The sequence below is a fragment of the Sparus aurata genome, chromosome 9 (genome assembly GCF_900880675.1).
Source record: "Sparus aurata chromosome 9, fSpaAur1.1, whole genome shotgun sequence".
Classification (NCBI taxonomy): Eukaryota; Metazoa; Chordata; class Actinopteri; order Spariformes; family Sparidae; genus Sparus; species Sparus aurata.
The window spans coordinates 2,630,008-2,646,517 of NC_044195.1; the positions used below are offsets into that span (position 1 = coordinate 2,630,008).

At 40.5% G+C, this 16,510-nt stretch overlaps 3 protein-coding genes across 3 annotated transcripts; all 3 read left to right on the forward strand.

The window, feature by feature from the left end:
- The first annotated feature begins 296 nt into the window (after window positions 1-296).
- On the forward strand, window positions 297-6,415 carry LOC115588350 (uncharacterized). Its single transcript, XM_030428939.1, has 12 exons — window positions 297-418; window positions 2,643-2,751; window positions 2,895-2,995; window positions 3,084-3,356; window positions 3,493-3,586; window positions 3,760-3,827; window positions 3,928-4,146; window positions 4,256-4,315; window positions 4,414-4,554; window positions 4,703-4,744; window positions 4,853-4,933; window positions 5,639-6,415. The coding sequence occupies exons 2-12, from the start codon at window positions 2,643-2,645 to the stop codon at window positions 6,413-6,415; spliced, it is 1,965 nt and encodes a 654-aa protein (XP_030284799.1). The 5' UTR covers window positions 297-418.
- Window positions 6,416-6,419: 4 nt separating this feature from the next.
- Window positions 6,420-7,960, forward strand: LOC115588117 (uncharacterized; the record flags this gene model as incomplete). The annotated part of the gene is made up of 2 exons (XM_030428498.1): window positions 6,420-7,843; window positions 7,948-7,960. Coding segments are annotated over 2 exons (1,437 nt in total), but the record flags the coding sequence as incomplete, so codon positions are not given.
- Window positions 7,961-8,249: 289 nt separating this feature from the next.
- On the forward strand, window positions 8,250-14,067 carry LOC115588118 (uncharacterized). The gene has a single exon (XM_030428500.1). It carries the CDS (start codon window positions 8,250-8,252, stop codon window positions 14,046-14,048), a length of 5,799 nt encoding a protein of 1,932 aa, XP_030284360.1. The 3' UTR covers window positions 14,049-14,067.
- Window positions 14,068-16,510: the final 2,443 nt, after the last annotated feature.

Sequence of the window (16,510 nt, forward strand, 5' to 3'; positions counted from 1 at the left end):
CAAGTGTTTATTTCACAGATTTATAAGTGCTAAATTATTTGTTTAATCCCACTTAGTAATAACTAGTAATAAGTAATGAACAATTTTTCTTCTTATCACAGTCTCAACCAAGAACATACACCGCAGCCAGCCGGTTGACGTTGCTGCGCTGTGATTGGTTGGCTGGTTGCATGTCACCTGTTAGCCTATAAAAGAACGCTGAACCCAGTTAACGGTCCCTTTAGCAAAAACCTTTGGAGACGAAAGTCCTACCTGGAGTTTGCTAAAGTTCCCACCGAGACAGCGAGAGAGACAGAGAGAATATACACACATACATACACACATACATACAAACAGATACTGACATACATTCCCACACATTTCGGATTAAGACAGCAGCATTGTTTTCTTCATCCGGAGTTTGGACTTGCTCAATACGGTGAGTGAGTTTTGAATTTACAAGGCGTTAGCATAAGACTTAGCTGCAAACTTTAGTAAGATAAGTTGTGTGTGTAAGTTATGTTTTGTGAATGAGTGTCATGCTGTTATTTTTGTTTGTTTTTAACACTCTTGGTTCTCTGTAAAGTCGCCCTGTTTGACTGTCTATGATTGTGCTGCTGAAGAGAGAGCTAGTTAGCAGACAGTATTAGCATTGCTCTGTAGCAGAAACCTTCGGGGTTTTGTTCTAACCGAGTTAATAGTGAATGACTCTTCTGCTGTTATGGTATGTGTCATCGATGCTGGCTTATCTGTAACGTTAGTCTTAGGAGAGCTGGTTGGCTGTTAGCATAGGTTATGTTTGGTAGCACATGCCTTTGGTTTGTTTGCTAAATCAGCTATAAGCTACTAGCAACGCAAGTCTTTAGACAGTATTCATTTTATTTAATATCGAAATAAATTTCAAGTATCTTAACGCCACACTGGTAAAGATTTCCGTTACTACGCTGCGATTTGCGCAAGTATATTTTGAATTTCGCGGTCGCGCTTTGCTTGTCGGGATGAACTTTCAACTGAGGGCGTCCTGCGCTGTGATTGGTTGGAGTAGGTTTTTGAACTTCGCGGGCGATGTTGCGCTTCAGTGCAGGACAGAGAAAAAGAGAAACGTATTGAGTAAACAGAAAGAAGCAAGTTATTGAGTTCACCATGCACTCTACTCCTAATTTAGCAATATGATCAAACTGTAGAACCAGCTGTAAACATGTCTTCAGTAATATCCGTATTCATATAGCTATGTAGTCATTCTATGATTAGGAGATTTCATTTCAACCAAAAAGTCAAAATATCAGTAATTATTTTCGATAAATCAACCACATTTTTCCATAGTATACAATGTTAATTCGCCAAATGTATGAATTGGAAAGGTTAAGCTCAAATAACTTTTTTAATGTTAATGAAAATAAACATTTGATTCATTATTTTGTCAAGTGTGTTTTGGACAAATGTTGTGTCATATAAAACATAATGTTATGAAATGCTACACAATTAATGACACACTTTTTTTGAAAAGTGTTTGAGTCTATTCACCAGCGGTTTTGAGGCTATCAGTCAAACTTATTTAAAAATTTGACTTTGGAGCTTTATGATGGATATTCTGCGAGATGCTATGATGATGCATGAACGTTTTTTCAACATAAATCCACATTACACTGAATTAAAAGTTATTCATCATACAAAGACCACTTGTAACATAGTTGAGAGGAGTAACACAGTTTACAGGACAGGAGAACAAGAGAAACCTTTTGTTGATTAAAAAAAAAAAATGTAATAATTTAATTTCATACTGTGTTACAGTGAATGGTTATCACAGTTGAAAGGTAACACAGGTGACATTTCAGCCATTTTAGGGACTTATGTTCACAGCAGACTTCAGACCTGTCACCGTACTTTGATCAATTCGTGGTTTTATACACTTTATCTGCATATTTGTAACATCTAATGCAAGTTCACGTGAACATGTTGATAATACAGTTGACAACTGATTGATCTACTCTATGTGCATACCATATTATTGATAGTAATTTTGAAGAGGAGAAGTACAGACTCACCACACAGTCTTCACATTGCCCTCCGTAAATGAAATGACATCAAGTGATGTCACCAGGGTCTCTATTCATGAATTTGAGCATTGATAACATTGTTTGTACACCCAGAATTTACAAAAAGAGAGTTTGAACAACTGACATTATCAGTAGCTTCTTCCTCTAGCTGTCGTCAGTTCAGCCCAGACGTACTCGGGTATCGAAATGTCTGGGTAGAGTGTATGTGGTTCACTTGAGCTATGTGTAGAGACCATGGTGATACTATGAGTAAAGTTTCATGTTGTGTTGACCCTTCTTAGTGTTTTAAAAATAGCAGTTTTAATGCTAGTGTAAAAGTGCCCCATGCACTCCCATTGAAAATGAGTTTGAGCGAAAATACGGTCAATCTTAAAAGTGCCTCTTTTGTCATAATTATACCTTTTACACGAAGGTTTGACTGGTATACATTAACAAAAAAAGCCTAGGTTGCATTTTGGTGAGACTTTCACTTCAAGTAACAATCTTAATTCTTCTTCTCCCATCACTGCTTGCTTGTTAAACGTGTTAAGATGTATTTTGTCCAATTATTGCAGTCTAAAGATGAGTTGTAATGTCAATATTAATTAATTGTTTAAATGTTATTAGATGCCACGGGGCAAGTCTTTTCGTCGTTCGGAGGCAGCCAAAAAACGTCTGGCAGAATGGCGAAAGGTTGACGTGGAACCGCAGCAGCCTCCCAATGCCTCTGTCTCACGTATGTAAATCTTTTCCATAGATGTGTACACTATACATATTTTCCTAGTGGCAAGGTGTGTTGTGTTTACATGATTTGCAATGATGATTTGAAAGGCTTCATTAAGTATATGTATCTTGTTGTTGTTTTCTGTTTATCAATAGAGTCCGGCACCGGTAAGCGCCATGCTGTGAACCAGTGGTCAAAGTCGCTGACAGGCCGTCAGCACAAGCTGGTCTTGCCGTCCGAATCACCTGACAAGAAGGTAACATAATAATAAAAGATAACAATAAAAGTATAAAAGGGTTTATTAGTGATTTTCATTCTATAACAAACTAATCTTTTTTTTCCAGTTTGTTCTTGTTGTCGGTGATTCCCATCTACGCGCTATCGTAGATGGCTTCATCCCGATGCCAGAGGGCTCACTCTCCTTTGGCTTCATGTCCACACCCGGGGCCTGTGCGATGGAGCTGAGGACCGAGTTGCTACATGCTGCTGTTCCTCGGACTCCTGACGCAGTCCTGGTCATTGCACCTAGCAATAACCTGACATCCAGCAGGACCATCGACGAGGCTGGGGCAGACTTTGCTAAGCTCCTGCTCAGTGCCTGCTCGCGATGGCCTAACGTAGGTTTATTTTCTTTTGTGTGTGTGTATATATACTGATATATTATCTGTTGCAGAATAATGTATATTTATATCATTAGTTATGGCATTATCAGAACATTTTTATTCTGTTATTAACAACCACTTTACTCTACAGGTGTGTGTCACGGACTTTGCACCCCGTTTGACTGTTGAAGTCGAACAGCAAGAGTTGCTGCGTCAACAGTTCCGCCGTGTGGCAGCACGTATGGGTAAGTTTTAAGAATACCATAGTTTAAATATAGTTCATGTATAATGGATGATATGTTTTTAGGCAGACTGTTTGAATGAATAATATAATTTCCATAATCATTATGGTTGTTATCTAAAACTTTAAATGAAATGCATAGAGATGTTGGTATAATGGATGATTTGTCTTTTTTAGGTGTCAGGTACTTCCCCTTTGCTGAGCATTTCCCCATGGACCGGCTTGAGCTGTGGAGCAGAGATGGTGTAAGTAGAATATATAGCCTCGTCTACACTTTCTCTGTAGTTGAATGATAAGTTTATTGCAGATATCGTTTAATCCGTTTCATTTTCATTATTTTTGCAGGTTCACCTCAGTGATAGTGACGGCATGCCCATTTTTGCCGGGCTGCTGTGGAGTGTTGCATACCAATTCCTGCATCCTCCGACACCAAAGCCTCAGCCTGCTCCCAGAGCGTCGCAGCCTCGTAGGCAGGTTGTTCCAAAGGTGGTTGTGAAGGGAGAGGTCACCGTACCTCGTCCATCAAACCCCTTTGAGTGGACCGTCGTTGGCAAGGCCAGGAAGGTAATTGTTTACACACCGTCATCGTGTGGTTGATGTTTATTTTTAACAGCTGAACTCTGTAATGGTTGATTGGTTGTTTAATACAAAGGATCTCATTTTGTCATTACAGAGGAGAGCACCTGAGGAACTTGAGCAGTCCTCTGGTGCAGAGAGGGTGGTTCAGCAGCAGGTATGTTATGATTGATTTTAGCCTAGACTGTTTTGGATATGATTATTGATTTGATGATGGCATTTTGACAATTGTCTTTCTGTATATGTATTTGACAGGTTGACGCGACTTCACTTCTGGAGTCTTTCATCCAGCCCAACCCCGTTTGGTTCAGCAGTTCGGTGTTGGCTGCGATGGATGCTGCTGTTCCATCCCATCTTCCTAGCCCTGATCCTACTGCTGTTCCACGAAGCTCAAAGGTAAACTGCATGCAAGTGGTGTATGTTGGTTGGTTCAACTGTTTTTAGTATCTCCTTCTTTCCGACACACTCACAACAACAATATTGTCCACAAGGGCTTTTGCCCAAATATGGCTTGAGAAAGTTTATTTTGTTTTTCTTTCATCAGCGTCCAAAAGTGGAACATCGTCGGACTTCTGCACGCCAGAAGGTTTGTAGCAATTGTATTCAATATTAGACTTATTTGGATTAAAAAATGTGTATTTTTTGCATGTCTGCCGTATAACATCAATAATCGGAACAACAAAATGTTTTCTAGGTCTCGGCGAGAGCTTTGCCCGTGGTGAAACCTGTGCCACCGCCTGCAACTGCTCATCTGAAAGTGGATGCCAGGGGGGAGGTTAGTACAGTTTTGTGCAAACTGTGTGTGTCAGGGTTCATACGGGTGCTTTAAATCATTGAAAGTGCTTGAATTTCAATGTTGTGTTTTCAAGGTCTGAAAAGTGCTTGGATTTTAGTTTAAGTGCTTGAAAGTGCTTGACATTATAACTCTGTCTTGGCAACATTGGGATCAGACTGGATACTTTGCTTATTACAAGGAGAAATAAAATCTGTGTATCATCACACATGCAGCCTGGTAGCAATAGAAAATGATGGCTGAGGAGAAGGTGACTTTGATGCAATTTGGACTGATGACACGTTCAATATTAAACTTTGATGAATAAGCGAACAGCTTATAAAAGTTTAACAGGGTGCTCTCAGGTCTCTCTTGGTGCAGGTATACCTGAAGAACGCCAAGTGGCTTCTCTTTTTTGGGATAAAACATTAGAACTTAAAGGAGAACACAAAGTTTTTGCTAGTATGAAACATAATTTTAGATGTTGACATTGTAATACAATGTACATAATTGTGATAAAAAGTGAAAAAAATAATCATGAGTATATTCCTGTAGACATGTATTTTACCCCAGCGATAAGGTGCTGGAAAGTTTGGAAAATTTTACCTTGAAAAATGTGTACGAACCCTGGTGTGTAATCCATTTTTATAATAATAGTAGTATAGTTAAATTATTCAAATCATTTAATGTTTTTTTTCTTTCATCTAGGTTGCCACCACCGCCGTCGCAGCGCCGGGGGGGGACCTTCCGCCTGTCGTCGATCTTGGTGTCCGGCCGACACCAAGATCCAACACAGGTAAGTGTGACGCTAACCCGCTTTCTTGCAGGTGTGCGGAGGCCCCGCTGAGGGCTTTTGTTCCTGGTCTTTGTGTCAGAGCTGCACCACTCAGTTCTGACACACTGACATCCATAGCATGTGGTGTTGCAGCAGTTATGAAACATGTCATCTCACCAGTGTGTACATGGAAAGGGAAAGATATCGACAGCATAGGCATAGAAGGTGGCAAACTGGCCAGTGACATAGTTGAAGCTAGGCAGAACGGTAGCGCTAAATGGTTGTGTGAGTTGATTGAGGAGCAGAAGGTGTTTGGCAGGCAGTGGCAGGTAGCTATTCCTCCTCCAGCACGTAGTGACTTTAAGTTACTGGAGGGGGACACCATGATGTTTGAGAAGCTGCAAGAGCATTTGTTGACGCATGGCGCGTGTCTGTTGGACCTCGGTGGTGCAGTAAGTGCCATTATTGATCATAATGAGCATCTTGTGGTTGTTGATTGCGGCGTGCGCGATGCATCTGGGATGGCATCTAGCATTGGCACATCTGTGGTTGTGTTCAACACATCCCTTGCTGACTTGATGCTTCACATCCGTCAGCTGAAGGAGTCTTTAGATGCGAAGTGGTATGCCGTCCATGGCATTTCCGTCATGCCATATCCACTAGATGATGACAGTGAGAGTGCTACGTTGTTTGCAGGCAGGGAGTGTTGACGTCGGTGTTGCAGCTACGCTCAAGGATAGCGTGTCAGTCAGGCCAGAGATCGATGTAAGTTCCGTCAGGGGAACTTTTCACCAAGGGGACGATCGGTTCCTATACGGAGGGCGTCAGTGTATGGCTGTAAGTTTGGTAGCTTTGGCCAAACACAGCATTGATAGTGTGTTTTCTTGGCAGTCCGACGATCTGGATAAGGTTGTAGAGTTGGGGGACAAGCTCTACACATCATTGTGGGAAAGTAAGTCCATCAGTGGGAGGTCTGAACTGCTGTGTGTTCCAGATTTGCCCAAAGAGTCCATCATTGATGGACAGGAATTTGAGTTTGAGTATGGTGACTATGTTTCTGGTGATGTTGATGTGGTTGAGGGACAGTTTGTTGATGAAGGTGTGTACACCACTCTCAGGAATGGTTTGGGAGAGATGTGTAGCAAATATGACACATGCTTTCTGACTGTGAGTGGCAGCACATGTGCTATCATTGGTCGAGATGGGCAGTATGCAGTTGTTGACTCCCACGCACGCGGTGCAGATGGCATGGTAGATGAGCTCGGGTTTAGTGTTGTTGTGTATTTTAGTTGCCTTGACCGTGTGTTTGATCACATATGCAAATTTGCCACCGCAATGAACTCTCCAAAGCCGTTTGAGATTGCCGGTGTTTGTGTCACTCACAAAAGTCAAAGTGCAACTGTTGAAAGCAGAGAGGTTGAGTTTGGTTGTAGCTTACCTCTTCAGCCAGCACTTGAAGTGTCGGCTGAACAGGTAACACTTGACAGCAGCAACAGTCAGACAGGTGTGAAACGCAAGATTTCGGTGGGTGATCGTGCATCCAAAAAGTTGAAAAGCAGGGATGTTAATCTGGTTAATTCAGATGTTGTATTTGTCAGTGATGTGAGAAGGAAAAGACTTGAGTTTAATCCGCTGCGCAGCGACGTTGCACAAGCTTTGTGCAAACAGTTGAACGTGGAGTCGGAGAAACTTGATCTGGTGTCGACAGAGGTTGGTGCGTTAGGGGCTCCTTGTAGGAACGAGCAAATAGTTGGTGATGGTAATTGTTTCTTTAGAGCGGTTAGTCAAGCTGTGTGTGGCACACAGAAGAATCATAGAAAAATTAGATTAGCTGTGTTTAAGCAGTTACGGGCCAATCCTCTAGCATATACTTTGCGTCGCGAGTATTCGTCAATGGCAGATTATGCGAGTAGATCGGGAATGCAACGTGTTGGTACTTGGGCCACTGAGGTAGAGATTCAAGCAGCAGCAGATTGTTTAGGAGTGAATATTTTCACGTATTGTGGTGATCGCTGGCTTGAATACAGTTGCAAGAATAGGCAGTTGTCCAATCAGGCAGTGTATTTAGAGAATTGTAATGGTAACCATTATGAAAATGTTGTTTGTGTTATGCAGCCTGAGATGCAGAGTTGTTATGGGTACTGCAAAGTGAATGCGTCTTGTTCCGGAGGGTACAATCTTAGACGGCAAAGTAGACAGAGTAGTGTTTGTGCTGAGAGTTTAAGTCCGGTTGTTGCTTTAGGTTGTGTAGCTGAAGAAGTTATCGATATTGAAGTTATAGAACAGCAGGATAGTACTGTGTCTATGCAAGAGCAGTCTTCATTTACATTTAAGCCAACTAATGTTAATACTTCTAAGTATTTGATAAGGAAAAGGAGCTCAAAAATAAAAAGGAAATACCAGCTAAATGATTTGTATAGGGAGAAAAAGAAGGACAATGCTAAACAGAAATATAACACAAATGGTATGCATAAGACGAAAGTTATTGAAAGAAATAAAAGACAATATAGGAAAAATGAAGTGTATAAGGATAAAGTTAAGGAAATGAGTGTAAAGAAATATGGCGAAAATGAAGTATTTAAGGATAAAGTTAAGAAAAGGAGTCAAGAGAAATATGGCGAAAATGAAGTATTTAAGGATAAAGTTAAGAAAAGGAGTCGAGAGAAATATCGCGAAAATGAAGTATTTAAGGATAAAGTTAAGAAAAGGAGTCAAGAGAAATATGGCGAAAATGAAGTATTTAAGGATAAAGTTAAGAAAAGGAGTCGAGAGAAATATTGCGAAAATGAAGTATTTAAGGATAAAGTTAAGAAAAGGAGTCGAGAGAAATATGGCGAAAATGAAGTATTTAAGGATAAAGTTAAGAAAAGGAGTCGAGAGAAATATCGCGAAAATGAAGTATTTAAGGATAAAGTTAAGAAAAGGAGTCAAGAGAAATATAGGGACAATGACGTATACAGAGAGTATGTAATAGCCGAGATTAAACGCAAATATCATGACAGTAATGAATATAAGGAGCGTGTTATAGCAGGAAACAAATTAAAGAGGGAAAAGCATAAACAAAAGTCAGAGGAGTTTGATTATGTTAGAGAACAGTTTTGGGACAAAGTTAAAGATGGGCCAGATTTTGTATGCTGTGTATGCTACAGAGGGTTGTTTAAGAATCAGGTTTTGAAGTGTAAAAGAGAAAATTATACTAAAACCAAAGAAAGCATGTTAATTGCTGATAAATGTATTAGTGACAAATATTTACATAAATGTAATGAAGACTGCATATTGCCATGTAAATGGTTGGGTACAGCTAGAAGTGAGCTGTGGATTTGTAGCAAGTGTCATTCTTGTATTATAGATGGTGTAATGCCACCTGAATGTGCATTGAACAATTTGGCGCTTTGTCCCATTCCACCAGTACTTGCGTGTTTGAAAAGGTTAGAGATACATTTGATAGCGTTGCATATTCCGTTCATGAAGATGTTGGCGTTGCCTAAAGGCGGGCAAAACGGAGTACACGGACCTGTGACGTGTGTTCCTGCAAATATTGTGCAGACGACCAATTTGCTGCCACATACAGACATGGAAGGATCTTTGTTGCCAGTAAAGTTGAAGCGGAAGCTTACTTATAAAGGACATTATGACTATGAGTTTGTTGACAGTATGCGCGTAAGGCAGGCTTTGCAGTATTTAAAAGAGATAAATGTCCATTATAAAGATGTTGAGTTTAACGAAGCTTGGATAAATACGTTTTGTAGCGAATCGGATAGTAATTGTGATGCGGGTGGTGAAGTATCTGCAGATGTTGGCGAAGATGAGCTTCTGCATGATAGACAAAACCATTGTATGTTTCAGGACACTTGTCTTATGCCTGTGGATATTGGTCAGGAAACACTGGATCAATATTTTGATAATATATTGAATTTGGCTCCAGCAGAAGGGAACTCTCCTGTTAGGTTGTTGTCGGATCATACAAATGAAGCTAAATGCTTCCCAGTGTTGTTTCCTACTGGACATGGTACATATCATGACAGTAGACCGCATCGTTTGACCTTGTCGCGTTATTTTAATAACAGGATTCTGCATGCTGATGGTAGATTTGCACAAAATGTTGAATACATCTTTTTTGCTCAGTACTTATCTGAGGTAGAACAGGTTGTGTCAAATGTATCAATAGCACTGCGAAAGGGTAAAGGAGGTGCTATATCAAAGGTCAGTAGAAATGTATTAAATGATGAGGAATCTTTGAAAAAGTTGTTGCAGTTTGATGATGGGTTTCGTTTTCTTAAACCTATCAGAGGTACCCCATCTTTTTGGCAAGGAGCCCAGCGTGATTTGTTGGCTTGTGTTCGTCAGCTGGGTGTCCCGACGTGGTTTTGTTCGTTTTCTTCAGCTGATATGCGGTGGAAAAGTCTCCTCAATAGTATTTTGAAGCAGGCAGGTAGAACAGAGACAGCCGAGCAGTTGGATTATGCAGAGAGGTGTCAACTTTTGCGTGGCAGTCCGGCCACTGCGGCCAGAATGTTTGATTTTCGCTGGCATTGTTTTTTGAGAGAGGTGCTTATGTCTCCATCTAATCCTATTGGCAAAATAAAGGATTATTTTTATAGGGTGGAATTCCAGCAGCGTGGATCACCACATGTTCACTGCCTCTTTTGGATAGAGAATGCCCCAATAATTGATAAAAACACAGATGAAGAGGTAGTTGACTTTATTGATCATTATGTGACATGTGAATTACCAGCACAGGATGAAACATTATTGGAGATTGTTACATCTGTGCAACAGCATTCAAAACGACATTCAAAATCTTGTAAAAAGAATAAAACTGTTTGTCGTTTCAATTTTCCCAAGCCACCATCCGCAAAAACTTTCATTTCACGTCCAGTCAGTGAAGAGGATGACAAAAAGTCTTGTAAATGTAAGGTAGGCCTAGATGAAGCACATAAATTGGACCGTTGTGCATGCAAGAATGAGGGGCAGAAAAAACCAGCAATCATGAAAAAAGAGATTGCCGTTAACATTATGACAAAGATTAAGGAGGCTCTTTCAGATGATAATGCCAGTTTTGATAGTGTGGAAGAGTTGTTTGGACATTTAGGATTAAACCAAAGTCGTTTTGAGGCTGCTTACAACCGAGTAGCCAGGAAGACGCACGTTGTTTTGAAGAGGCAGGCGAACGAAGTTTGGATCAATCAATATAGCAAACCGCTTTTAAAATGCTGGAATGCTAATATTGACATCCAATATGTCGTTGATGCCTATGCTTGTGTGGTGTACATTATTTCTTACATCTCCAAGGCAGAAAAGGAGATGGGGTTGTTGTTAGGAAATGCTCGGAGAGAAGCGGCTAAAGAGGGTAATAGTAGTGCTAAAGATGCATTGAAAAATTTAGGAAGTGTGTATTTACACAATAGGGATGTTTGTGCTCAAGAAGCGGTGTATAGATTGACAAACATGCATCTTAAGGAGTGCTCTAGGAAAGTTGTGTTTGTGCCGGTAGGGGAGAATACAGTTAGAATGAGTTTGCCTTTAAGTGTGTTAAAACAAAAGGCATCATCACATGATCTTACCGATGAAGATATGTGGATGAGGAGTTCTGTAGACAGGTACAAGAATAGGCCGAAAAATGGTACTTTTAATGATATGTGTTTGGCAACATTTGCGTCAGAGTATCGTGTTTTGAGTAAAAACGAAACGGCTGGCCATCGGGTTAAATTGGATGATGATTGTGGTTTCGTTGTGAAAAGAACACGTTCGCAACCTGCTGTTGTTCGCTACGTGCGCTTTTCCGAGACTAAGAATCCGGAATTGTTCTATCAGAGCATTTTGCAGTTGTTCTTGCCGTATCGTATAGATGGGCAGCTCAAACCGGCAGGGTTTGAGATGTTTGAGCAGTTTTATAGACACGGTCGTGTGAAATTAGGTGATAAATTGATGCATTCGGTTAAAGCGGTTGTTGATTCGAACAGATGCAAATTTGAAAGAGATGCAGACGAGTTGGATGATATCCAAAATTCAATTGATACGGACGGTGTGTTTGAAGATGCCTGGTGCGAGCTGTGCCCAGAGCAGGAGTTGGAGCGTTTAGAGTGTATCGAGGAACGTAGAGGGACAGAGCAGATAGTGGAGGAACATGTAGATGGCATTCCAGATTTGGCTGTGAACAGTAAAGATGTTGCACATTTGGAAAAGAGGAACAATGTCCTCAACAGAGAAGACGGTTTGGCTTTAGTTAGGTCTCTGAATGAGACACAGATGTGTATTTTTTATCAGATTAGGCAGTGGTGCTTAGATAGGGTAAATGGAGCAAAGCCAGATCCGATACATGTATTTATTACAGGTGGGGCAGGGACAGGTAAGAGTCATTTGATCAGGGCCATACAATACGAGGCAAATAGGTTGTTGCAGAGAGGGTGTCACGATCTGGACGACATTTGCGTTCTACTAACGGCTCCTACGGGGATAGCTGCACACAATTTAAATGCAGCTACAATTCACAATGCTTTTAGCATAGGTAAAGACGTACGCTTGCCTTACACTCCATTGGGTGAGGAGAAGCTGAATTCTTTACGTGCTAAATATAGTAGCTTGCAACTTTTGATAATAGATGAAATCTCCATGGTTGATCACAAACTATTGGCTTATATCCATGGAAGATTAAGACAAATTAAGCAATCTGGTGACTATTCCCCGTTTGGAAACGTTAGTGTAATTGCAGTTGGAGATTTTTATCAGTTGCCTCCAGTGAAAGGGAGACCTCTGTATTTAGATGACCTGGAAGGTGGTGATTTGTGGTCTCGGTTGTTTAAGGTTGCAGAATTGAAAACCGTTGTGCGTCAGAAAGATCCCGTATTTGCAGAGTTGTTGAACAGAGTTCGAACTCGTTCAAAAGGTACCCCGATGTTGGATAGCGACATTGAAATATTGAAACATTGTGAAACCGGCGAAGTCAGCTCAGCTTTGCACATATTTCCGACAAATCGACAAGTAAATGAGCATAATGTAGTGCAGTTGTTTAAGAGTTGTCCGGATCATGTGGAGATAGAGGCACAGGATTATGTCAATAGTAAGAAAACAGGCAAGCTCGAGTTGATAAGCGGACATCATTCCAGAGCATATGACACATGTCTGGATGAGACACTGCTTTTAGGGAAAGATGCCCGTGTAATGCTGTTTAAAAACTTAGATGTGGCGGATGGTCTAGTAAATGGGGCGTGTGGTACTGTGACACACATAGTTTATCCGGAGAATGATGGAACACGGTTTCCTCAGACGGTGTACGTGAAATTTGATGATGATAGGGTAGGCATACAGAAGAGGAAACGCTGTGCATTTGCCTCTGCAGTAGAAATGGGTTCCACGGGCATTCAACCCGAAGAGGATAGGGTGACTAAAAAGGGTGGAATGCGTCGGCAATTTCCACTGAAGCTCGCCTGGGCCTGTACAGTACATAAAGTACAAGGCATTACAGTAGATCAAGCGGTCGTGTCGCTTGAAAGGATTTTTGCAGCTGGACAGGCGTATGTAGCTTTAAGTCGGGTTAGAAATTTGTCAGGGTTGGTGATTAGGGACTTTAAGGAGAAAGCCATCTATTGTAAGGACACAATCAAAGATGCAATTGAAAACATGCCTCCCTTCATGGTCGAGAATATTTCAAGGCACAAATTCAATACACAGACCTTTACTGTGTTTTTGATGAATGTGCAGAATTTGACCTCACATGTGTCTGATTTGGCACTTCGCACACAGCATTTGCAGCCTAACTGCATTGCTGTTACAGAAACATGGCTGCCTGCAGTTTCCTCATTTGAAACTGTACAGATGGATGGTTATGCTTATCATAATCAGCCAAGGAATTTATCCTACAGTAGCAGCGACCCAATATTGACAGAAATTCAAGGCCAACAACGTGGTGGAGTTGGCCTGTATAGTGCAGACAATTTGGCATGCAATTTTTTCCAGGTACCAAATGTCAATTTAGAATGTTTGGTTTACCACTGCACTACATACAGCATTTTGATAGCAGTAATCTATCGACCACCATCTTATCCCATGACTTTGTTTAAAGTAAATTTAGGCAAATTACTTGATTGGCTTAATCCACAAAGTCACACAATTGCTGTCATGGGAGATTTCAATGACGATATTTTGAAATCATCGTCAATGGCCAAATTTATGACAAACAAAGGGTTTGTTCAATTTGTGAAACAACCCACAACAATAAACGGCACACTGATTGATCACGTGTACGTGAAAACAACGCATTATATTGTTGAATCGTTAGTGTTGCCAACTTATTTCAGTGACCATGAGGGGATCATGTGTTCTTTTACATCCAGCACAGAGTAGTTAGGGAGAAGAGCATAGTAGTAGTTATCTTTTTGTATAAGTATTTGATACATTTTATATTGTTGTTTATATATGCACGTTTCCTTTTCAGGAGTTTTGTGTAATTCTATATTGTGTGTTGAAAAAATATATTTAAAAAAACAAAAAAAAGTGTTTGATAAAGTTTATATTGTTCATATATGCATGTTTCCTTTTCAGGAGTTTTGTGTAATTCTATATTGTGTGTTGAAAAAATATAAAAAAAAAAAAAAAAAAAAAGTGTTTGATAAAGTTTATATTGTTCCTATATGCATGTTTCCTTTTCAGGAGTTTGGTGTAATTCTTTATTATATGTTCAATATATAAAAACAAAAACAAAATTTGTTACATATATGGGTTTCGTTTCCTGTATTACAACAGCATTTCTAAACTAAAACAAACAGTACTAACAATTTTTAACAGTAATTTCAATGATTCACATTTGGAGTTTTATATGTAAAACATTTTCTTGAAAAAATGTAGCTGATATATAGCAATTGGTATACTGCAGTAATCGCATAATATGAATTGCTGCCAGTCATATGCTGTTGCTAATGCAGGTTTTGCTTTACCTTTCATGTTGCCTCAAAAAGCAAAAGACACTGGTAATGGTACTCCTGGTTTTACCGGGATGGGGTTCAATTCCCTGCGGTGTCCTGCTGATTCTTTGGCATTTACATGAAAGGCCATATTTTACTCAATTATATGTATAACAAATGTGACCAAACTCCAGAAAAGAAAATCCACATCCAATTAACCCTTCAATTATGTTCGTTTCTCCACCTTACTATGGTGTTCCTGGTCAAATTTGACAGGTCTGGTTTAAGTGCTCTTACAAAAACATTCAAACATAATGAAAAGGCCATTTTATTGAACACTTTTAATACATTGTAGTAAGTGTTTCTAACTAGTGGTGTAATGGCAATGACCATTCAAAGAATATTCTATGTTGATATAAAGAATAGTCCTCTTGTCATGATCTATGGCTGCAGTGTCTGTGTTGTGTTTTTTGTGCTTGTGTGTTGTGTTTACTTGCAGCGTTGCACTGGAAGGCTGGGCGGATTTGTTGTTTCGGGAGGGATCACACTCACATGCACCTGCTGCAGGTTGACAATCAATGCCTGCTTAAAAGACTTGATCGACACACTACCTGCTGACAGATGATTACATCAACCACATGCGGTATATGGCTCTGTCAATAGTATAATCTAGACTTACTCTAGTTCACCTGTGTGTTATACTGGAAACAATATAACAACTACTTTCGTCATTCTTTGTCTACAGCTGTGTTCCTCCAAGTGGCCAAACACCATGCATTTCCTCAGCCTGGCTGCAACACTCCACCTGCCATGTGCTCCTCCATGCAGCTAGACACCACGCAGCTCTCCAGCAGCCTCAACCTCAAACCATCATCAGCTGTGAATTCAGTTGTGTTGAAATAAAGAAGCTTTTCATACTGCTCCAGCTGTGTGTCCGCTGTTGACTTCAACCAGATTCTACCAAGTGTGTGTGCGTGGGTGTTTTCGACACACAGGAGTGGCACTATACAATCAGGTGGGAGTGTGTCTTGCAAACAAAGGCATCACATTTGTAGCATGTCAGTGTTGTTGCTGTCGTTGGGGGGGGGGCAGCAGCTGGGGTTTGCAATCTCCTAACCAGACTAGCAGAGGGTGATGAGGTCCAACCAGAATCAACAGACACATGTAGGTTTGGAGACAGACCTGGTCAAATGCTCACCATATTTCCCTAATCACATGCTTCCCCCCTCTAGGTTTGTCACAGCCAGTATCATTTCATCCATAAACTCTGGTAAAAAAGATTTGGAAGCTGGACTTGATGTCCTCCACACAAGATATTGCTCATAGTGTTGGCAGTGGCATCACCCTTACAATGTTAACACTCTTGCTGTGCCTCCTCTGTCCTGGGAGGAATAACAGTTTACTAGTTAGAACTGTGTAAATCTTTATATATATGGCCTTTGATCAGCTATGATACATTGTTGGGTCCGGATATTGTGTGTGGCACTCAGGTTGGCACAATGTGTGTCTGTGTGTGTGTGTGGGATGCGTTTGTAGCTGTGGCGGCTGGTGCACTTTTTTACGAGGGGGGGCAGACCAAAAACCCTAAATATATGGTAAATCATAAAAGTGTAAATTGACAGTAAAAATGGTCATGATGGTGAATATTGACTCACTGTCAGTTGAACTGATGAACAGCAACACCTGATGAACTAAGACAATAGACAGCAGTCACCCCATATTATATAACGTTATTGTCACAAACTGGCTGAATTCATGCGACAAAGATGAGACAATTCATGTTAAAGTGCAACAACCTTAATGTTTGGTATGAAAAGTAACTGCATCAGTTGTGAATGTGATGTGTGGATGAGTGAGAAATGTGTATGCTACTGTTGAATGCACCGAACATGTCATAATAACCCC

Bases quoted from the DNA above. Each gene is read 5' to 3' on its own strand.
- LOC115588350 (XM_030428939.1), top strand. From the start codon at position 2,643: ATGCCACGGGGCAAGTCTTTTCGTCGTTCGGAGGCAGCCAAAAAACGT. The intron at 2,996-3,083 runs GTAACATAATAA...TTTTTTTTCCAG, and splicing joins CCGAATCACCTGACAAGAAG to TTTGTTCTTGTTGTCGGTGA. The intron at 3,357-3,492 runs GTAGGTTTATTT...TTTACTCTACAG, and splicing joins CCTGCTCGCGATGGCCTAAC to GTGTGTGTCACGGACTTTGC.
- LOC115588118 (XM_030428500.1), top strand. From the start codon at position 8,250: ATGAGTGTAAAGAAATATGGCGAAAATGAAGTATTTAAGGATAAAGTT.